The sequence below is a fragment of the Ursus americanus genome, chromosome 3 (assembly GCF_024610735.1).
Source record: "Ursus americanus isolate L20-20 chromosome 3, mUrsAme1.1.p, whole genome shotgun sequence".
NCBI lineage: Eukaryota > Metazoa > Chordata > Mammalia > Carnivora > Ursidae > Ursus > Ursus americanus.
This window is the reverse complement of record NC_142129.1, coordinates 86,545,006-86,569,555: the sequence shown is the minus strand read 5'-3', so window position 1 is coordinate 86,569,555 and position 24,550 is coordinate 86,545,006. Positions and strand designations below refer to the sequence as shown.

The 24,550-nt window shown below is 35.6% G+C and overlaps 1 protein-coding gene across 2 annotated transcripts in view; it reads left to right on the top strand.

Annotated features, from left to right (window-relative positions):
* COG5 (component of oligomeric golgi complex 5) overlaps window positions 1-24,550 on the top strand; it is a 279,919-nt gene that overhangs the window by 214,862 nt on the left and 40,507 nt on the right. For both annotated transcript variants that reach the window (XM_045793457.2, XM_045793458.2), the window contains 2 exons: window positions 2,682-2,843; window positions 4,832-4,931. In XM_045793457.2, the coding sequence (XP_045649413.1) occupies window positions 2,682-2,843; window positions 4,832-4,931 (262 nt within the window). The remainder of the gene's footprint in view (window positions 1-2,681; window positions 2,844-4,831; window positions 4,932-24,550) is intronic.

Sequence of the window (24,550 nt, the reverse complement as noted above, 5' to 3'; positions counted from 1 at the left end):
AGTGGTTTGGTCTTAGTGTTAAGTAGAGGTGAACAGTCACCTATAGAGAGCCAGGGGCTGCAAATGTAGATTTCAAGTTAATACCTTGTGTTTCGAGGCTCTTGAAATTAAGGGGTTTGCATAAATGTAGAATAGATACAATTTACTTTTTCTGTGCAATATGTGAGTAGCTTAGCAGCAGATAGACCATCTAAATAAGATATTCTTAGAGCTTTGAAAGGAAGGTGAATTAGAAAAATCAGGATGTTAATGAGTTTCTTGAAATAGTTGACTGGGGATAGAGAAGGACAGACCTGGTGAGCTGATGGAGAGAGTTCCATAGCATCTATCACAGTAAGATCTAAGAGCAAGTTCTTTTGAGTAAAATCTAGCACTTTTATTGACCTACAAAGCCTGACATGATTTATTCCATCTATTTTCTGTTTGACTTCCTCTTGAACTACTCTCCTGGCACTTACGTGCTCTGCTCCTCTGAGTTTTTGGCACACTGAGCCCGGTGTGGAAGGCCTTTGCACTTCCTGTTTTCTTTGCCTGGAAAGCTCTTGCCCTGAAAATCTCTTGTCACTTCGTTCCCTCTTTCCCCTCAGTTCTGCTCAGCAAACCATCCCTTGCCTTACCCTATCCAAAATAGGATGAAAAAGAGAGAGAGAGAGAAAGACAGCTGAACACATTCTTTCTGGCTTGCTTGAATTTTCTCTTAAAACTTATGACTCTCATATTCCATATTTAAAACACTTAAAAAATTTGTGTTTATTTTTGTATGTGTCTTTCTTATGGGCAACCTTAAGTTTCTCATTAGTACACTTTAAAAGAATAGGGAATTTTAATTGACTTCACTACTTATTTCCCACACCTAGGCATTACCTGGCAAATTGTAGAGACCTAATAGTATTTGTAGGAGAGAAGGAGATGGGGACAGTGTGGATGTGAAAAGTTGTCTTCAAGCTTGGAGACCTTAGAAGAGTAATTCAAAATGATGACTCAAATATGGAAGCTCCCTAGTAAAGCTAAAATAAAAACAAACTTCTCAAACAGGATGGGTTTTAGGACGGTTATCAGTTTGGTGGTTTTATTTTTTTTTAAGATTTTATTTATTTGATAGAGATAGTGACAGAGAGCACAAGCAAGGAGAAGAGGGAGAAGCAGTCCCCGCTGAGCAGGGAGCCCTACGCAGGGCTCAATCCCTTCTGGGATTGTGATCTGAGCCGAAGGCAGACGCTTAACCAACTGAGCCACCCAGGCACCCCAGTTATCAGTTTTGACATTGTCGTGTCACCAAGGACCTTTAGTGCAGATTCAGAGACAGGAGGAGTTTAAGTACTTGTAATTCAGAACTAAAATATCTGCAGAAGAGGAAAGAGGCTTCTTAAGGTCAGTAAATGACAGGAGCAAAAATAGCGAAGACATTTAAATAGATGGCATGTTCTTCAATAGAGGATTGCCCCAGGCAGATTTAGACACCGTCCTCCCTGTCCCATTGTGCTCTATCTTCACCTATTATAGAAATCACTATAGTTAGCACTTTACCTGCACATTTCTTCCCTGCATTGTAAAGTGCTTGTAATCTACATCTTCCCAGCACTTAACAAGGCCTGGTACATAGTATTCTCAGTAAATATGTGCTGAGGGAAATACTTACTGAATGAGAAATGTTAAGAGATAACTATGGAATTATGATGTACGAGCCAAGAGCATTGTGACCTCTAGGGCTCATTAGATGACCAGAAAGGGTGGGAAAAGAAAAAAGCCAGGTTTCATAAATTACACAATGGAGCAAATCAAATGTTTTTAAGGATGACATTTAGAATGAAGGGGGATTTGTTTAAGAAAAAAAAAAAGACAATGGAAGGACTGGTAAGAAGGATTATAAACAGGGGCGACTAGAGGAGATATGGAGTTAATTATAGGAATAAGAAAACAGATGGAAATAATGGTTTTAGACATTTGATAGTAATTGCCAAAGGAAAAATATAAGACCCGATAGTGGGACTGCTAACTGAAAATACGAATAATTGGAGACATGGGAAGATTAAGAAGGAAAGATGCATATAGTAGGCTAAGTTCCAGTTTGTGAAGAATATGGTAAAACAAATGAGCTTAAAATTCCGATTGGGAGGATTTATGTGATTATAGCACTTTCACAAACACTTTTTATTTTGTCCCTGTTCTGTTAGTTTGGCATTGGAAGGCTGATCACAGCCTAGACCCTGTGCACTTCCCTCTCAGGGAGCTCTATGGGAAATGGCAGCTGTGGGTGGAAAGGGTCAAGTTAGTGGAGCGGGTTTCTGCGCACTTGGCTCTCTCGTGAAGCTTTGATACTCTCTAAAAACTATTTCCTAAGCAAAGGCATAGCCTCATTAGAATTAGTCAGATTTTACATTGTTATTCTTTTAGTTTCAAATGACAGACTTACTATAGTAGATACTGGCATATATTAGATCACATTTATACATAGGAGTTTGTCTAAATTAAAATGTTTAGTTCTCAATAAATGTCTAGTTATGCAGTGTATTTGTAAATGTATATACATTTTTAAACAGAATTTTTTCTTTCTTTTTGTTTATAAAGAGTTAACGTTTTATATAGAAGGTAGGTTTTTAAGAAAGGTGTTCACAACCCAATACAATAGCAATTAGATTTGTATAATCTGAATTCGGTTTTAATAAATTTTGTCCCCACAGCCCAGAAAAGGCTTTAAAAGACTCACTGCAACCCTATGAAGCTGCCTATTTATCGAAATCTTTATCTCGACTCTTTGATCCTATCAACTTGGTTTTTCCCCCTGGTGGTCGCAATCCTCCTTCGGCGGATGAACTTGAAGGTATCATTAAAACTATAGCAAGGTACGTATTTTTATATAACGACATGCCGTAAAATGCCTGCCACATTTGTTAGTGATGTTTTAATTTACTTCAAATTATTCAAGTAATTAGTCCTGCAATTAAATGAAGAGTTTTGCAGTGAATCAGTGCACATAGAGTAAGTACTTAAGATTCCGATTAATAAAACCATTTAAATACATTCTAAAAATAGCTTATTATAATCATTCTGTATCTTGTCAAGGATGCAAAGTGAACCTAATTTTTATGCCATAGTAAATAATATTATATAGTAAAATAAGCACAAAAATAATTTTACAAACTGAGAAGTTAAAGCATAGAGCTTAAGTGTTTTTTATCTTAAATCTGTAAAGTACTTCATGGCATACCCAGGATTATAATCTTGATTAGCCTACTTGTGTTTGCTATTTTGAGCTTACTAAGTGAATGTGACAGCTTTTAAAACTCTCAAAAGGCAAGGTATCCTCGTAGAGGTGCCACCTGAATGCTTGCAGACAATGTAATTATACTGTTGCCTTAGACATTTACACTTACCCAGATGAATTTGCAGTTAAGACTATCTCAGTTCCTGTCACAGCTAACAAGTTGTCATAACAGTAGGTCTGTACATTTGTAGATGAACATTTTGAGAAATAAAAATAGTAGTTAGGCAATAGAGGACCAAAGTATAGAACTGTCTAGATCGTTTTAGACTACAGATTTGAAGCTGGTGACTTGCAGGCATGTGGAGTAGGACTAAGAAGCCACAGGTATGATGTCTGTGAGCGTATATCCAGCTGCAGACATACCAATATGGTGTCGAAATTGCTGTGCACCTTGATCTTGAATCTTTCCATGATTATCATGACTTTCCAAAGTCCTGACTCTAGATTTTTTTTTTTACTGTGATGTCTCTGTTATCTGTTTGATATGGTTCTGTTATCATATCTTTGATGTGGTAGTGACAAGAACAGTCTTGGATTCAGCTTGATCTCTTTTTTTTTTTTTTTTTTTTTTTTGGCAATTTGATCTTTTGACCTATTTACGGAAATGTTGAAGAGGCATCTCTCCCATTCCTCTGGGAAGCTTGGCAATGCTGTAATCAAATATAACATGAAGCTTGAAGAAGCATAGTTATTGCCAGTATTCAGTAGAATTTAAAAGTGAGCATTAATAAAGTTTTGTGTCACTATGAAAGGGCATTTTTATTGCACATAATATGCACTAGTGTTGTTTCAGACTCCTTCACTTTCTTCATAAAGAGAATCTGTTAAGTGTCAAGATTTATTTTGCTACTTCACAGACAATAATTACTTTTCCTGCTTTCTACCTATGTATGGGTTTTCCTGCAGTTTTTAACTCCTAGTATTTTTTCCATGGTCTTTGTAAACACCTTTTTTTTTCTTTTTGTCAGTCCCAACTAATCCATTCTTAAAAGTTGAAAATAAGTATGGCAAAGAAATACTTCATGACTCCACATTTTAAAATTTCAAACTAAGGTTTTGTTATGCTTTTGATATATTTAAAAAACTACTTTACAAAATAGCATGGATTGACATAATTTCTACAGAAACTAAGCATCTTTATGTATCATGTGTAATTTATATTTTTAGCCTGTGTCCTTCCAAGGTCATCATTTCCATTCAAAAGCTGTCATTTCCTTGCAGATGTCTGTGATATGCAGTGTCTCTAATTGCACTTATCAGTATTAACAAGAGTGCTACTTTAAAAATCTGTACACAATTTACTCTCTTAATCACAGCCTGAACCCACACATGACGTGCTTTTATTAATGAGAAACTGGTTATTAACCGAGCTATCTCAAAGCTCTTTTTCCTAATGCTGAATTTAGGAGGAAAAATGAAACAATGCAACCAATTCTTGGAAGCAATCAGTGAAATCTATAAAAAGAATCACTACATTGCTTACTGGGTTTAAGTTTATATGTTGTTCTTTACTTTGTTGATGAACTCTGTTGCTAATAATTAAGAGTCTGTTTTTGTTTTCTGCAGTGAATTAAACGTAGCTGCTGTAGATGCAGACCTTACGTTGGCTGTGTCAAAAAACGTGGCAAAGACCGTCCAGTTATATGGTGTAAAATCGGAGCAGCTTGTAAGTTATACCCTCCTGTCAGCGTTCATGATTTTGTTTAAAATTGCTAATTTTACTAGACTCTAAGTATCAATATTGAACTGACTGAATATTAATTTACTGGTGGTTTTACTTTATTGAAATTTTGAAACTTTCTGATGAGTTTGAACCCCCAAAAAAGTCATGATCTATTTAAAAAATGGCCCTCCTACCATTGTTATACTTTCAGAATGCAGGAAGGTTTTATAGGCTTTTTTAAAAAAAAATGCTGTACCAGCGTCTGCCTTCGGCTCAGGGCGTGATCCCAGCGTTATGGGATCGAGCCCCACATCAGGCTCCTCCGCTATGAGCCTGCTTCTTCCTCTCCCACTCCTCCTGCTTGTGTTCCCTCTCTAGCTGGCTGTCTCTATCTCTGTCGAATAAATAAATAAAATCTTTAAAAAAAAAAATGCTGTACCACCTTAAGGCCTAATTTTACATATATATATAACATATATATGTGTGTGTATGTATATATTTGTGTATATATGTATGTATATGTGTGTATGTGTACATATACCTATGTACATGTACATATATATTAATATAATTATCTCAGATTAATCAAAATTCCCGTTTTGTGACCACTCACCCCAGATATCATTCATGCAGTTTACCTGTTGTGAAATTGACTTGAACTATTAAAAAATGGCTAGAGGAAGTGAAGTGCTTAAAATCGTGATAAAAAAATGTTGATTTACTTTTGAAAGGTTTTAACCCTAGAATGTGGAAGTTTAACCCTAAAATAATTTTATTTGAAAGATTATTTTATTTGTATTTAAAATAATGGGTAATTAGCTGAATCATAATCCTAATTCTGTGCATTAATGTTTTAAAGTTAAGCACACATGTTTAACTAGTATATACATATGCTAACTGAATCCAAAGACCAAGGCTTTAGTGTACTTTCACCTGTGCTGATAGATGAATTTTGAGGAATGTGCCAAAATCTCTGCTGTCTTTACAGGAGTGACCAACCATGTTTTCACTTTAGCCTCTCTGACTGCTCCCAGATGGAACATCATAAAACGAAGTACTGTGGTTTTACCTATATCCTACTAGTTCTAGTTGGTTCTGGAATAATTTTTAGGGTAGGTTGGTAACAAATTGCACTGAAGGAATTTGCAGTTCCAGTGGGTGGCCACGTTCTGTTTGCCTGTTAATGTGCTGTTTTCCATTCAGTTGTTCTTGTAGCCTTGACAAACAATTTAAAAGCAACTTTTCAAAACTTTATTTATTGAAAACCAGCCCTGCAGAGACCATGGCAGCTCTTTGTAGGTTAATAGATGACTAATTTTTCTCTCAAACTTTTTTAATAGAAGCTTTTTTATGATGTTCATTGCTTTTAAAAACATGGTTTGTTGCTATAAATGAAATTCAGTATTATATCCAATAGAATCTAGTGTAATTATTGAAAATGTCAGGGAAAAAATCATTAGATGGCCCCACCTGAGAACAACATTATAAGGAAGAGCCAGCATATGTATAGAAAATATCTTGCTTTTCTGCTGTAGGAGGTAGCAGCGGTAACAGTAACGTGTGACTTCAGTTAAGACAGTAATGGTAGGGGCACCTGGATAGCTCAGTCTGTTAACTGCCTTCAGCCCAGGTCATGATCCCAGGGTCCTGGGATCAAGCCCTGCATCTGGCTTCCTGCTCAGCAGGGAACCTGCTTCTCTCTCTCCCTCTGTCTGCCATTCCCCCTGCTTGTGCTTGCTATTGTTCTCTGTCAAATAAATAAAAATCTTAAAAGAAAAAAAACCCACTAATGGTAAAAGGCTTTGACAAAATTAAAATATATCAACAAACATTTGATTGATTTGATACTGGTGGTCAGATAGTCTGTGACCCTAAATTACTTAGGCTTACAAAACTTAACAATGCTGAAGGCGAACCAGAAAGTCGTTTTCAACTTTGATTTTAGTGCCTAAAGAGAGCCTAAACATTAAGAGTAGAAAAACCATCTAACGCTTTATTTTTAAAATATATTATTGATTAAGGACTTAAGTAACATTTTAGTATATATCTCTTATTTTGGGCTAATAGTACTGTTTCTGTTACTCCTTTATGTTTTTATATTTGACGTGTTTTATTCTTTGATCTTGCTGTATTCCTGTTCTTTCAGAATTATTTCACTGAAAACATTTAGAAGAAAATAGCCAGTATTAAGGCTTTGGTGGGAGAAAGACTTGAAACAGAATTTGAAGTAGAATAACTACTTTATCTGTAAATGGAAATGTTGCTTGAAATATGATATGACATATTTCTATAAATGGAGGATTCTTTTTATAGATGAAAAATTTAGGTCCACAAGGTTGGAAAGTGACAGAAATCAGATCCTTAATGGAATGTTCACGCAGTGAGTGAGCTGAAGGAAAGCTAGAATTTTCAAGATAAACATATTTTCAAAAAGGGGGACTTGAAAATATAGAACCTGAAATGTAGAATGTACAGCTTTCCAGAATCCTAAATTTATTTCCCCAAAGGTCAGTTGTGCAAGTTTGTTGGCTATCAGAACATCTTAGTATACTTAACTATAGCTTTAATTCCTATCAGAAGAAAAGCTCATAAAAGGATTTTTCAAGTTGATCCCTTTTATGAACCATTTTTGTGGTCATCTCAATCACTATGTGTATTTAGATAAATTCTCCCACGTGCTTAGAAAAGCAATGTTTTTTCTTTTCAACCTCATTATTTTAATATTCTAGGATATAGTAGAGTATAACATAATTTATATGTATATAGTACATGTATATGCTTATAATAATCTGAAATAATTTTATCATTACACATGTGTTAGTTTTTCTAAGGCTTTTCTGTTATTAATCACCAAAGTTATAGGTCATACAAACCTAAAACTCTGTAGGGGCAAATTCTTAAGTTATTTTTTCTGACTCTTAAATGGTACCAGAGAATTCATTTCTTGAGGTTGAGGGAGGGCCATAAAAATAACTACAGTTATTAAGCATTTATAGTGGCTTGGATTATGCCAAGCCATTTATGTGTCTTATCTCATTTACTTCACAACAACCCTATGAAATGGAAGTATCAATATCTACCACTACAAAAGGTAGAAATTGAGGCCAAGAAGAGTTAATAGCACGCCCAAAACAGACTGCTACAAGTAGAAAGCTAGCTAGCAGGTGTTGAAACTAGCATTTAAACTCAGATTTGACTCTAAATCAAGCTTTAAACTGTATCGTACTTCAACACAAATACATTGTTTTTTATTTGAGAAAAGTGGGATTGTTTTTTGTGATTTACTTGTTCCCTCATTTACTTTACAATATGAGATAGAGAACTAAATCTACTTTAATACATGCATGATATATTTTATGTATGTATCATAGTTTATTTAACTTCCGTGGTCATAGTGGTTAGTGTCTTGGTCCACAACAAAATGATACAAACTGGGTGACTTACAAACAATATTGATGTGTCTTGCACTGTTCTGGAGCCTGCAAAGTCCAAGATCAGAGCACCAGCAGATTTGGTGTCTGGTGAGAGCCCGTTTACTAGTTCACTGATGGCTGTCTTCTCCCTGTAACCTCACAAGGCGGAGGCGCAAAGGGGCTTTTTCAAGCCTCTTTTATAAGGGTATAAATCCCATTCATGAGTACTCCACTCTGATGACCTAATCACCTCCCAAAGGCCCCTCCTTGGGCATTAGGTTTTAAGGTATAAATCTGAGGTGGGGTGAGTGGAAAGGATACAAACATTCAGAGCATAGCAAATATTTAGATGGTTTAGTAGTTTAGTTAAAAAACAGGGATTCAACCTTGAATTCTCGTATGTGAGTTATAACCAGTAAGGGTTTATCGCCTCTACTATGTATTTAATTTAGTGCGTAATGTGAGTATCAGCTTCCTTAGGTGCCCTTTTGTGAAAAGGAGATCAGTGTTTTTTAGACCATCTTTATTTAAAAGTTTTTATTCACTTGTTTTGATAGCAGTTGTGAAGTTATAATTAATTTGCTAAATAAATAGAATTTTATGCTCAAAATACATACCTGTAGATATATATATTATATTTTATGATTGAACTGAACAAACCAATTATTTAATAGTTATGTATTGGTAATTTGTTTGTATAGTTCTGAGATGTAACCTTTAGAAGAAAATGTCACTAGACCTTGCTATTGTAAGTTTGAATCAGTGTTTTCCTTGTCCTCTGTATATTAAAATGAAATTAAAATATTAGCCTGTAAGAGTTATTGTGGTACCTTTATAAACCTTTATAGGGTTGTGAATTTGTGATGTCAAAATTACAGGCAAATATACTAATAAGTAGTCCTTTTAAAAGGTGACCTGTGAGGACATTTACCAACAATAACTATTATCTGATGGTTTCAGGAGATGATATCTAGAATCTTGGTGTAAATGTCAAATGTTATAAACTGTGAGAAAGTAGATTGGCATTTAATTAGGTTGCAGACCATTTAAATGGAAACAATAATAGGAATGACATTTAAGGGGAGGTTTCAACTTTAATGCAGGTCAGTAGCTGTGTATGAGGTCAATAGTACTAGATGGCAGTAGGGTTTTTTTGCTTTTTTTTTTAAGCTTTGTAAATATACCCTTTATTCTTTGTGTGATTTCTTAAGCAATTTGGAGACTTGACATTCCTATAGTGGAAGAAAACCTACATGTGTGATATTTAAATGATGATAGACACGTGGGTTCAACTTTTTTAGTTTTAAGCAGATTATTTAATGCAGATTTAAATGTCATCTACCTGGATACTGCTCCATATAATATCATATGGTAATAATCTATATTATTAACATTAAAATAGTAAAAGGTTTTTAAAAATATGAAATCACTTGAAAGAATTTTTATATTAAGTGCAAATATACAAAACATATCTGTGGATTCTTTGGCCCAAATGCACTTTAGCTATAATACAAATACACTGAGCCCTTTGGGTTACCTACTCTCTTGATTCTTAGACAGCCTTCTACTCTTTCTTACCTCCGTTCTTTTTTTTTTTTTTTTTTTAGATTTTATTTATTCATTTGACAGAGAGAGAGCCAGCGAGAGAGGGAACACAGGCAGGGGGAAGTGGGAGAGGAAGAAGCAGACTCCCAGTGGAGGAACCTGATGTGGGGCTCGATCCCAGGACTCTGGGATCACGCCCTGAGCCAAAGGCAGAAGACGCTTAATGACTGAGTCAGCCAGGCGCCCCTTACCTCCGTTCTTGCAGTGAACTATTTTAGGATCACTCCTTCTTTCCCTTGAGATCATTTTCTGACTTGCTTCCCAGACTTATGAGAGCTTGATTTTCTGCGGGCTGTGCCAGGTCAGTAGTAAATGGTCATGTTAGTCAAAATTCAGTAGACCAGAGTGAAGACAGAGAGAAATGTCAAATAATGGTTATTGTCAGCTGGCTAACTGAACATAATAAAAAAAAATGGTTAGTGTCATTAGGCGGTATTTTCAAAAGAAAGTAAAAAATGCTAAGTTGTTGGCTAAAGCCTGCAAAGTCTGTATTATTTGTTGCCATGAGACCATTGCCTGACAGACAACTGCAACACCTGAATGGCATATAATACACACTTAATGCTCATACTTCTCCAGGCAGATGGAGGGCAGCTAGGAGACTTTGCTTATCTTGGTTTAATTTGCTCACAGCAAGCTGGCTGCTGATGGAGGCTGGCTTCAACCATAGTTAAATACTCCGTTCTGCATGTCTCTCCTCCTGCAGCAGGCTCTCTTGGGTTTAATCCCATGATGAAGGCAGAAGCACATGAGAGAAAATATTCCCAAAAGTCTGGCTCACCAAAATAACCCAACCATAGTGCAGTATTAAATTGCAAAGGATGTGGATGCAGGCAGGGATGAAAGATTGGGACCAATCGTGCCATCTGTCACAAAGCCCAATATGGCAATAACAAGAAAAGAGAGTTCATGAACTTTTTTTTTCATTCCTTAATCTCCTTACTTGAATCCTGTCAGTATGTATTAAATTTTTAAAAATATCTATTTACATATGTATGTATTTTTTTTTGAGCTATAAAAAAATGGAGTTGAAAATCTGCATATAACTCCCTAAAAACTTAACTACTAATAGCCTGCTGTTGACCGGAATCTTTACAAATAACATTAAACAGTCAATTAACACATATTTTGTATGTTATATCTATCATATACTATATTCTTAAATTAGAGAAAAGAAAGTGTTATTAAGAAAACCATAGGGAAGAGAAGATACATTTATAATACTGTATTGTATTTATTGGAAAAAATACATGTGTAAGTGGACCTGCACAGTTCAAACCCATGTTGTTCAAGAGTCAGCTGTATTATTTTTAGGTGCACAAATAGTACAACATAATTTTTTTTTAAGTTTTTTTTTTTTTTAAAGAGCAGGAGAGAGCCGGGGGGTGGGCAGAGAGAGAAAAACTTAAGCAGACTCCCCGCCTAATATGGGGCTTGATCTCAGTGACCCTGAGATCACTACCTGAACTGAAACCAAGAATCGGATGCTTAGCCAACTGCATCACCAAGATGCCCCTAATTTTTTTTTCTTGTGGTGAGAACTTTTTTTTAAAGTTAGTTTGTTTGTTTATTTAAAGTCATCTCTATACCCAATGTGGGTCTTGAGGTCATGACCCAAGATCAAGAGTCACATGCTTTTCCAGCTGAGCCAGCCAGGCGCCCCTTTTGTTTTGAGAACTTTTAAGATTTACTCTTTTAGCAATTTTCGGTATACAGTAGAGTATTGTTAACTATAGTCCCCTGCTATACGTTATATTCCCAGGACTTATCTTATAGTAGAGTTTTGTATTTTTTGACCACCCACATCACCCCCACCCCCTGCCTCTAGCAGTCGCCAATCTGTTCTTTGTATCCGTGAGTTCTTCTTTTTAAAATATTCTACATAGAAGTGATATCATGCAGTATTGACTCTCTGTCTGGCTTACTTTACTTAGCATAATGCCCTTAAAGTCCATCCATGCTGTCACAAATGGCAGGATTTCCTTCCTCTTTTAATGGCTGAATGATATCCCATTGCATATATGTATGTATACATGTGTATATGTAATGTATGGCTAGTGTAAATACTCTGCAGTGAACATAGGAGTGCAGATACCGTTTCAAGATAGTGATTTGATTTTCTTTGGGTAAATACCCAGAAGTAGAATTAGAAGTAGAAGTAGATCCGTATAATAGTTCTATTTTTAATTTTTTGAGAAAGCTCCAGGTGTTTTCCATAGTGGCTGCACCAATTTATATTCCCAACAGCAGTGCCCAATGGTTGCCTTTTCTTCATATCCTCACCAAAGCTTGTTATATTTTTTTTCTTTTTTGATACTAGCCATTCCAACAGGTATGAGGTGTCATAATATCATTACGGTTGTCTATTTAGATCTAATCTCTAATTGGATTTTTTTTTTTTTTTGGCTGTTGGGTTATATGAATTCATAATATATATAAGATGTTAACCTCTTGTGATACATGATTGGCAAATATATTCTCCCAAGTATGTATGTATTTTTTATGGCATTCAATATCAGTTTCATAGCCAAAAGATAGAAATTTATTACTATTATAATTCACTTAATGATTTTAATTAATGTTAATATTACTTTAAAAAACTCATGAGCCTTTTTCTGTATACTTCACATTTGGTGATATATATTTTGACCCCTTATCACATCTTTATTGCCCTAAACCTGTTTTCATTACTACAGCGTATAATATTCAAATAAATATTTTTCTTCTATGTTTTCTTTATTTCTTTCATTACAAAATATGCCTTTATTTTTAACTTAATTTCAGAATGTGGAGTTTCTTTAGTCTCTGAATAATAGAATAGATACTAACCCAGGAAATAGAAGTAGTAGTTAGAGACTTGAAAGGAAATTTGGGCAATTGAATCTTGCCTCATAATTTTTTACTGTCATGTTAGCATTTCGATACCATGAAGACTTTTTGAATATATTATTCACTTTTTCAAGGTATTCCCATTAACAGGACTAGTCTGAATTACCTTGTCCATTTTTACAGGAATTAAAAGTCTCAACACTGTAGAGCTTTTACCTCTTTTCAAGCATATTAATGATCAAAAAGAGCTTTTATTCTCATTCCTGTTCCAGGGTATTGCAATATAATTTAATTCCCTACTGTATGCTTCAAAATTATACCCTATGGGAGTATGTTTCTGAGAGAGAACATTGTCAGCATTCAGTCAAGGTTAGGTTTTTGATTCACTCAGAGCACCCTCCTACCTAGCACACTCAGACATGCAGATACACCTAACAGTAAAGATCTTGCCATATTCACAAATAAGATAGAAAGAAAACCTACATTTACCCCTTAGAGCTGCTGTAAGTACCAGGCTAGTGTGATATGAGGTGAGATTGCCTGGTAAATGGAACCAGGCCAAAACACAGGAATTGGATCTGCAGTGTTACAGTGAGATGGGACTTCTGAGCCATAAGCATTAGATATGGTTGTGAATTGGAGCACGCTGGTGGTAGTGGTGGGGAGGGAGGCATGGTTGAAAGGTCTGCTCTAAAACCCCCAAACACTTGGGATAATCAAAGAGAGGAAGAGGAAAAGACGCATAAACACTTCCTTTAAAAATTAAGATGCAAGCTAAAGTTTGCTGCATTTGAATATAAAAGAACTCATTTACATCTTAGAAGACTGATTTTTTAAAATTATCCTTTACTATATCAAGCAGCACACTTTTGGGCAACTTTTACTGAACTCACTAGTAGGAAGTTGTACCAATTTAGAATATTTTCTGAGACATAACTTAAAAAATGGTGTATATAGAAAGTGTTCTGTGATAAGAATCAAGAAAATCTTTTTTCTCCTCGGACAATCTTTTTTTTAAAATCATTTTTCAACATCTTAGGGTAGGAATTGTTAATCTAGAAGGTGGGTGAAGGGGCTTCAGGGTATCTGTGAACCCCAGGAAATTATCAAATGTTTTGACATGTGAATTTTTTCTGGGAAAACATGACATATTTCGAAAAGATCTATAATCCTTCCTCCGGAAATAACTGTGTCTAGAAAATCTCCCAATATGTGTTATTCGTAAACTATAATGTCTTAATAGGGGAAAAAGAAGAGGGGATATGGGCTACTTGGGTAGAGTGAATGATTTTTAGAAAAGTTGATCAGGCCCTTGGAAGAATAGATGGGAGATACAGTTTGCGACAAAATTTGTGTGGGTGTGATGGCTACTTCCTGTTTTCTGTCCTTTGGTAAGAGTCAGTCTTCCCTGGGTGATGAAACTTTTAGGGAGAAGATTTATGACAACTGAGTTCCTTTTGGAGGACCCGCCTTTAAGCAGATATGGCAGGTTCTGAAAAAGCCATTCTGACATATTTGCTGTTTTTCAGTGACTTCAACTCAAAATAATATACCGGAGCAGCATATTTTGGAGTGGCATGTCCTGAACTCCTTTATACACAAGTTATATAGAAATCAACTATTTCTGCATACCAGCTACAAACAGAAAATAGAATTTATTTTTTAAAAACATTATTTATAATGGCATCAGAAAATAACGTGTTTCTATGAATAATTGGAGAAAACATGGGCAAGACTACACTGAAAACTCTAAGTCATGTTGAGAGAAATTAAAGGAGTAAATAAATGATGGCACACATTTCCTGCATACATTGGATGGCTCAGTGTAATAAACATATCCATTCTTCCAAAATTGGTCTCTAGGTTCAGTGTAACAGTATACTTTTTACCAGTGCAGAAATATTTGTTCTACTAATATCAAGATCCATTAGAAACCTACACTAATTAAGATGGTGAAGTTTTAGCACAAGGATAGAGAAATACATTGAAAGAGAAACAGCCCTGTACATATACAGTCACTTGCTGTGTGACAGAGATGGCAGAGGAGTGCAGTGGGGAAAGGATGGTCTTTTCAGTAAGTAATGATAGGTTCGTTTGATAGCCTTGTGGGAAAAAATGAAAGCTCTCACGAGAGGCAAAAATCAATTTTAGGTAGAATGTAGATCTAAAGGGGAAACCTAATAGAAATACCCATACATGGGGGCGCCTGGGTGGCTCAGGAGGTTAAGCGTCTGCTTTAGGCTTAGGTCATGATCCCAGGGTCCTGGGGTTGAGCCCCACATTGGGATCCCTACTGAGCAAGGAGCTCGCTCCCTCCCTCCCAAATAAATAAAATATTAAAAAAAAAAAAAAAAAAGAAATACCTGTACATATATACCATGAGACATGTATAATAGCATTATTTGTGATAGCCTCAAACTAGAAACAGCCCAAATGCCCATCAACACTAGAACGGATACATAAACGCTGAGATACTCATCAGTGGAATACTGTGCAGTACTAAAAAGGAACAAACTACAGCTTACATACATTCCTACATGGATGAATCTGACAAACATAATGTCAAGCAAAATACAAACATGTATATAGTTATTATAAATGAAATATTATGTCCCAAATGATTCCATTTGTATAAAGAAGGCACTTTATAGGAGTAAGAAGGAGATGATTGAGTTGGGACTACAGGAAGGGTTTTTGGAGTGCTAGTAATATTTAAATTTTTTGTCTGTGGTTACAAGAGTTTTTGATTTGTGATAGCTCATTTATCTGTATGTTGATTTTTTTTATACATGTCTATCTTGAGTTCATATTTCAATTAAAAATACTTTTAAAAAACTGTGAAGGTATGTGTACAGTTGGCACATGGGTGTATCCTAGCTTTATAGGAGGATAACCATTTAGTCTTTAGGACTTGAAAGAATATGGTGGCTTTTACAAGTTTTGGAAGATGTTTAGTGAATCTCTGATATTGAATAAACTAATCTTAGAAAAAAAGTAAAAAAGGACTAAGATCAGGAAAAGTAGAAATGCCTGTTTTTCTTCTTGAGTTCACCAACCACCCACCTCTCCCCAGTTTAAACATCTAAGAACTTCCTAAAATAAACTAACCAAAACTAGATATAATATGCTGTACATTTGGAAGTTTGGAGAAAATAAAGGGATGTGAGTATGTGTGTATGCGAGTGCGTGCATGTGTGCATGTAAGGCATCTTTTCTTGGGTGTAGATTTATTTTTACTTTTGTAAAATGCATGTGGCCACTCTCTTTGCTGAGAACCCTATTTAGTTGGGAAATTGAATTTCTAATTGTAATCATTCTGATAGCCATCAAAGATTGACAGTAATGAGAAGGAATATTGAGCTCTTGGGAATTGAGATTTCCTTCCTTTTTCTCTCAAGAATCTATAGAAAATGCTTCATTTATAGTTTGAGAGCTTGGTTACAAACTGGTGAGGGAAATAGGGAGATACCTGGTAGCCTTGTGAAGACTTCTGTGTGCTAATGTGGAAAACTCTCTAAGACATTATGAAGCTAGAAAAAGAAGGTGAAAATAGTACATTCAGTAGTCCCACCAGTAAATAAAATAGGTAATATAACTAAATGCTGTTTTACGCTTTTTCTTTTTTCTTTCTCTTTTTTTCTGGAAGGTCACAACAAGAAACTGTTAGCATATAGCTTTGGAGAGTGGGACTAAAGATGTGGAGAGAGAACATTTGGTTTGCAGTTTATACTTTTAAGTTAGTTCTGTTTCAGTTTTTACCATATGCACGTTTTTAACTTGCAGAAGAAATAATTGAATTTGCACCCAGAGGGACTGATCATGCTGAGTGGGGCTGAGGAGAGAGGTACAAGTGACTTAAAAGCCAACAGAAGTCTAGTAGTTGTTAAAGCAGTTTGTGCTCTGGATTCTGTTATACATAAAGTGGCACCTTCAACGCAGAGCCTCTGGTTTTAAGTACCCTGCTTCTTCAGCCTTGTTAAGTGCCTGTATTCTGGAACACTGAGAGACTAGAGACTGGCTAAATGCTCATGCTTTCCTGGAATTCCTGTGACCCAATCTGATACGCTTGAAACTCTGTAACCTTAACTCTAGATCACGCCAGCTCTTGCAGAATATAGTAGGGGGTTTGGCCTTGGCCTGTACTCTGAAAGGGAACCATTTAATGGTTCAACAGAAAAGGAGGAAATCTAACTCAAAAGAAGGATCGAAATGCAAGAAGTAAGAGTAAGCGTAAGCAATTGGTAAGCATGTAAGTAAATCCAAGCCTTAATTGCATAAAATAAAAAATAATAGTGACTAATTTGGGACATAAACAAGGTAGAACTGAAATACTTCTCCACATTAAAGTTTGAAATGAAAAAAAGGGGTAATGAATTTCAAAGCATTCTAGAATGCTTATATTATTCAGGAGGACTGTAAAGCCATAGATATTTTGGCTTAAGTTGAATATGAATTTTTAACAATTTAATTATGACCACTGAAAGAGTAGAAATAGAATGTATAACTTCTAAATGAACTGATGGAAAAATGGGTAAAAGAGAAAAGTATCAGTTCAATAAAAGGCTGAGAAGTGAACGGAATAAAAAGAAGCAAAGAAAATCCTATGAGAATTGCATAGTAAAATGGATTTCAAATGTATCACTGATCACAATAAATGTAGATAAAGTGACCACTGACATTTCTCAATTTGGGTAGAATCAGTAAGTTTAGCTTTGTGTGATACACCTAAAATCTAAGTGATGTGGGTTCACAAGCAAATGGTCAAGAAAGAATTCTTGAGACATTTTTGGTGCAAAAAGGTGCTTTTCTTATAGTGCGGAGGATAGGACCCCGGAGCATAAAAAGCTGCACTTTTTGCTCTGTGAAGCTGATGGTTATATGCTTAGTGCTCAAGGGGGAGGAGACAAGCAAGGAGTATTAGATCATAAATGTCTTCTTCAGATTTCCACTCGTAAAACTACTTTAGCAAGATTTCTCTGGTGCTTATCATTGAGCTTGGTATTAACTATTGGTGAGCTGTACAGGCAGTCATGAGACCTTTTAAGAATGTAGCAACCAGGGGCGCCTGGGTGGCTCAGTCGTTAAGTGTCTGCCTTCGGCTCAGGGCGTGATCCCAGAGTCCTGGGATCGAGCCCCACATCAGGCTCCTCCGCTGGGAGCCTGCTTCTTCCTCTCCCACTCCCCCTGCCTGTGTTTCCTCTCTCGCTGGCTGTCTCTCTCTCTCTGTTAATAAATAAATAAAATCTTAAAAAAAAATGTAGCAACCAGTACGTATTTGATCCTTATTGGAACAATGCAGGCTATAGGTCAGCCTTCTGGGCTAAAAGTGAACATTTTTTTGCTTCTGTCCCTCATCAATGAGGACACATAAAGGATGAAAGTAAAGGAATGGAGAAAAAATATTTCAGGGACAACTGGGTGGCTCAGTCGGTTAATAAGTATCTGCCTTCGGCTCAGGTCATGATCCCAGGGTCCTGGGATCAAGTCCCCTATCGGGCTCTCCTTGGTCAGGGGAGCCTACCTTGCTCTGTGTCTGCTGCTGCCCCTGCTTATATTCTCTCTCTGACAAATAAATGAGTAAATAAATTGTAAATATTTCAGGCAAATACTAAGTATATGAGAGCTGATAAAAAAAAGCGCTATAATAGTATCAGATAAAATAGATTCTAAAGCAAAAAGTGTTATTAGGGATTTGGGGGGTGTCATAAAATGAGAAAAAATAATTTACTAGAAAGGTATAAGAATTATGATACACCCTACAACGAAGCCTCAGACTAATAAAATGAATGGATAGAATTTCAGAAATTGACAAATCCACTATTAAAATGGGAAGTTGCATGGGTTAGGGGGTTAATCAGGCCACTGTAGAATGATAGTTTTTAGAATTACCTCCTTAAGACTCCTTCTCAGACAATTGTAGTCATTTAAAGTAGACACAAACTTAGAATGACTTTGCCAGATTTTGCAAAATAAATTTCTAGTTTTTTAGGTAATAATTGCTCTCAGTCAGGTAATCTTTTTTTTTTCTTTCTGGCTTAACGTTATAAACACTACTATTAAAGTTAATATTCAGAGAGAAGCTTATTACTTTGGAGTTCAATAATATAAAATTTTTTTGTTATTAGGACTTTAGTTAAATTGAAATTTATCTTTTGACTATATATAATGAACTTTGCTATGAAAACTAATACTGCATTCAATATTGTAGGTTTAATTACATTAGAACTTATATCTCTCAAAAACTGAAAGTACTAGTCTATATTTGCAAATACATAAACTCATTTTTAAAAAATTTTATTAGCTAACTTAGTTTTTAATAGTAGGATGCCAGGAAATTTTTTTTTTTTTTTTAATTTTGTTAGCTAACTTAGGCCTTAATAGTAGGATGCTGGGATTTTAGTTTTTATATATCCCTGGGGATAAAAAAAACTTTCATTTCTTTTGGAAAATCTATAGTTTGAAATTCACTCTGTACTAAACCCAAAGTATCCTAAATAAAAGAGGCCTCCTGTATACTTCATGTACATGTAAAGAGTTTTTCTGTTGATTAATGAATTAATCATAGTATTCATTATTGGAAAATGGGAAAAGCTCAGTATACCTGACAGAGAACAGTTCTCTCTTCTTCAAGGAATTAAAAATATGCAGACTTGTGACTAAATTTAATTAACAAGGCCAGTGTTTACGAGCCAGTCATTCGTTGTGGGTAGGTGGAAATTCCATCTGTTGTTCAAAAGCATAAGGTCCTTTGAAGAGAAGTAAAGTAAGAGCTCTAAATGATCCATTCTGAGCAAATTGTGTTTGCCTTTCCCACCCTCTGTGGTTATCAAATCCCATGTGCCAGGTGGACATTTTGACCTAAAGAACAGGAGTGTGGAAGATCTAGAGGAGGTTAAAGAGAAAAGTAGGTTGATAAAATGGCTTTGTAACAAGAATACAGGGTGTATGAGCAATACAGTTTTGAATTACAAAGCTACTGTGTCATTCCAATGTGCATATAAACAAGATTGGATCTTTTTTTTTTTTTAAAGATTTTATTCATTCGACAGAGATAGAGACAGCCAACGAGATAGGGAACACAAGCAGGGGGAATGGGAGAGGAATAAGCAGGCTCTTAGCAGAGGAGCCTGATGTGGGGCTCGATCCCAGAATGCCAGGATCGCGCCCTGAGCCGAAGGCAGACACTTAATGACTGAGCCACCCAGGCGCCCCAAGGTTGGATCTTATTTCCACCTTTTTGGTTGTATGTTAACTGTCTAAAAGGCAACCCATTTCCAGCTGTCACCTCTTTGATAACAGATTTGTGCGAAGGCTTAATCTGATGTCAAAACATAGCATTACTGTTGAATCTGTTCTGTGATTAAATGTACCTGTCCTTATTTTTAGATAAATATATATGTAGTAACACTTCCTTTTTTTTTTAATCAAGTGGTCACATATTGGACAAATTCAACAGTCTGAAATATAAATAAGAACCAAGAAAGGAATAAAAATATCCTCTGAACCACTAGAATTGATATCACAGTGTCCGTGCACTGAGGTATATACTTCATTCCTAGGAACGGCTCCCAGCTACCGTGTGGTTAGTCCTCTCTTCCCACTTTAAAGCAAGTTAGACCAGGATGAGGGGAGATAAGAGAAGATCAAGAAGAGAAAACTAACACCTTAGAAATAAGAGACGGATTCCCAAAAATCTCAAAAAGTTAAAGAAAAAGGAAAGACAAAATTTCCAGAGATATGAGTAAAGGGGCAAGCAGCCATATATACACACTAAGCTCTGATGGAGTCACTTTTAAAACAAAAATGTGTAATTGCACAAACACGGCTCACAGGAACACTAGTGAGCACATACAGTGGTTCATTTTAAGTGGAATTTGCCTTCAGGTACATGTTCTATGTGCCTTATTTATGAAACCAGAAACGTGTGACATACACTGTAGAAAGATTTTCTTGGAAATATTTTCTGATAGTATTAGCATCTTAGAAAATTAGTTTCATTGTCAGGAAATTTTAGTTAAGCTGACATTCCGGGGAAATCAAGAATTGTTACATAAACCTACGTATTTGTGCTTTGCTGTACGTTTGTAGAAACATGCCCTATGTCTGCGTTTCAAATACAATATAATTTGTAATGTATTACAGACTAGAGATGTATGTGTTTAATTTTATGTTTTTTATAGGATAATTGACATGTTATAATGAGCTAAGTGATACTTAATTATACTTCTTGTATTCCATAATCTCAACCGGGTAATCTATGATGAAGGCATTTGATAATATATATATATATATATATATATATATATATATATATATATATATATATATATATATAAATCAGTTATTTTTATCTGTGTCACAGATTAGTAGATCAAAAGAAACTATCTTGGGGACCTTGGGTGCTCAGTCAGTTAAGTGTCCAGTGCTTGATTTAGGCTCAGGTCATAATCTCAGGGTCGTGAGGTTGGGCTCCATGCTCTGCAGGGAGTCCACTTGAGATTCTCTCTCTCCCTCTCGCTTTGCCCCTCACCCCACACACACTCACTTTCTCTCTCCCCCCTCTCTCTCAAATAAATAAATAAATCTTAAGAAAGAAAGAAACTATCTTTCCCAAAAACCTTCTTTGGGGCAAGTAAACAGTGACCAAAGCAGTTTATTTTGTCATATTATCTTAAATCTTTCAAGGATGGAGATTTACATCTTTTATTTTTTATCATTGGATAAAATTATCTTGTGCGGCCATTTCTAAGTGTATTCTACAAATGAACATTTTTAGATACTTAATAGAATTCCACAGTGCCCTTTACTAATATTTTAGTTTCTTCACTGCATAATGCTTCATAATATTTCTTAACATTTTTGCTCTCTTTCCAGTCTTTTTGTGAAAGTGAGCTCTTGCACAAATTTGCTGTTTGTTCTAGTTAGGTCTGTAACATAAGCACCTCCCATTGGTTTTTCTTACATAATGCGAATTGCTTAATATATACCTAACTATTCTCTTATTCTTAGACATGTGGGGTTTTCCAGTTTCTCTGTTTTATAAATAGCATTATCTCTGTGCATGTAACTTTAAGTATTCTTAGGATACATCTCTAATAGTGGGATAAGTAAGGATATAGCAGCTTTAAGGCTCTTGGAATATATTGCTCATTAGCATCTCTTGACCTAGAAAACATTTAGATGAGTATACTTAAAATCACTGGACCATCTGTCCAGAAAACTGATATGACATAGATGAGGGATTACAAATTGATTTCATCCCTTGTGTCAGGTTTAAGAAACTGGTCGTTGCTCCCTGGAGCACTGTGTTTTCAAGACTGTAACAGGACTAGTTGATTACTGATGTCTTCTTAATGTAAATTCCTCATTAAAAATCTATTTGATAATTTTACAGCCGTGCTCACCACTTTCAGAAAAATAAGTATGGATGTAACTGTGTAACTAAAGGTTTATGAGAACTTCTCTAAGTTTTTGTTAAAAATATCTGATTTAGGGGCACCTGGGTGACTCAGTCAGTTAAGCGTCTCTTTTTTTCAGCTCAGGTCATGATCTCAAGGTCGTGAGATTGAGCCCCAAGTGGGGCTCCACACTCAGTGGGGAGTCTGCTTGAGATTCTCTCCCTCTGCCTCTGCCTCTGAGCCTCCTCCCCCTAATGTAAATAAATAAATCTTTTTTAAAAAGATAAGTAAATCTGGGTAAAGTGTCTATCAGTGCTCCTTGCACTATTCTTATTTTTGTAATATTTTGTAAATTGTTGAAATTCATTTCCCCAAAATGATCATGGCACAAATGGTGAGAAACAGGGCAATCCACCAAGCTCAGGTGTTGGGCTGACTGTATTCTGTGCTGTAAAACCAGGATTAGCAGCGGATTATCTTAAATTTCCAGTCTTCTAGTGTTATATTTTCACTTTGATATTTGAATTTTGTTCCTTGTTTTTGGCACGGTGATATTTCATCTTTAGTTCTTTTGTATCATCAATGTTTTGCTCTTCTAAGTATAATATTTCCTTTGCAGAACTTTGTAGGTCTCCAACTTAGCCGTCTTATTTTAGCCTTAGTTTTTGCAAGGCTCAAGGCATCCAGCAGATAACCCTTGAAGTCTGGGGATTTTTCTTTTTATACTTTTTTAAAAACAGCTTTATTAAAATATAATTCACCCATGTCAGTGTATATTCAGTGGATTTTAGTATATTCACTTAGAACATTTCCTCACCCCCAACAAGAAACCTTCTACCCATTAGCAGTCACATCCCATTTACCCTCTTTGCCCATCCCCTAATTACTAATCTGCTTTTTGTCTCTGAATTTGCTTATTCTGGATATTTTGTGTAAATGTAATCATTCCACGTGTGGCCTTTTGTGATGGCTTCTTTTGGTTAAAATATTTTCAAGGTTCATCCACATTATAGCATGTCTCATAACTTCATTCCCTTTTTTTTTTCTTTTTTTTTTTGTTTGGCTGGGCAGTGTTCCATTGTGCGAATAGACTACATCTTATTTATCTACTTACCAGTTGACATCTGGGTTGTTTTCATTTTTGGGCTATTACACTATGGAGTAATGTTGCTGTGAACATTTATATACACTTTTTTTGTGAACATGTGTTTTTATTTTTCTTGTCATGTATAACAAGGAGTCAAATTGTTGGGTATATGGTCACTCTGTGTTTATCTTTGAGGAATCGCCAGACTGGTTTTCCAAAGTGGCCAGTCCATTTTACGTTCTCACCAGCAGTGTATGAGGGTTCTGATTTCTCCACATTCTGGCCAGCATTTGTTACTATTTGTCTTTTTTATTATAGCATCATCATGGATCTGACAGGCATTTCTATACTTTTAAAGCCCCCAAATATGGTCAATTATCAGTAATAAAAGGATCTTCATGCTTTTCTAGCAGCAAGCCTGTGTCTTTATTAAGTATGGAATACTTAAAACAAATAGACATAAGATAACATAAGAAAAATTCTTTCCTTTTCCCATTTCTTTTCTTTGTTACTATTTCAAAATTATTTGGAGAGAATCTCGGGAAAAGTAAGAGAGACTGGATTTTTTAAAATTGTATAGCTAGAGTTCTTAACTTTTAAATGCCCTGTACAGACAGATACGTATTTAGCATTCGACCCCCTTTGTCTGCCGTAACCACTGGTGCCACTGACAACTGCCACTTTATTCTCCAGTTTTAGAGCTCAACTTGATTGCAAGTTGGTGACCATGTCCATAAGGAAAGGCACAATAAACTGGAGTTCTTTAACCTGATGTCAAAAGGTCTTATCTTGACTTTGTAGCCATCATCATGGGTTGTAATGTTAACAAAGGAATATTCCCTTTATTTTAATTGCGGTTTTTAATATTTTAAAATTGCATTTTATTACTACAAGTAGGAGTTGATAAAGTAGGCATTGAGTTTAATTTTTATAAATGTATGTGTGTGTGTTCATTAAAGGAAAGTAGAAAGCAAAATAGTATTTCTTTCTCCAAGACTTTATTTGGCTTGCTTTAACAAAGGCAAGATGATCTTAGTTTCAGCTCTCCTAAAAGGCCAGTTTTTCACATGTTGAGATCTGTATCCCAATTCATAGACTTGACTTAGATCATTTTTATTTGTCCTACTCAAATTTAATTCACCTTTAGAAAAAATTGTTACAGGGGCACTTGGGTGGCTCAGTCAATTAAGCATCCAACTCTTGATTTCAGCTCAGGTCATGATCTCGGGTCCTGGGATTGAGCCCCATGTCAGACTCCATGCACAGCACGGAGTTTCTTTGGATTCTCTC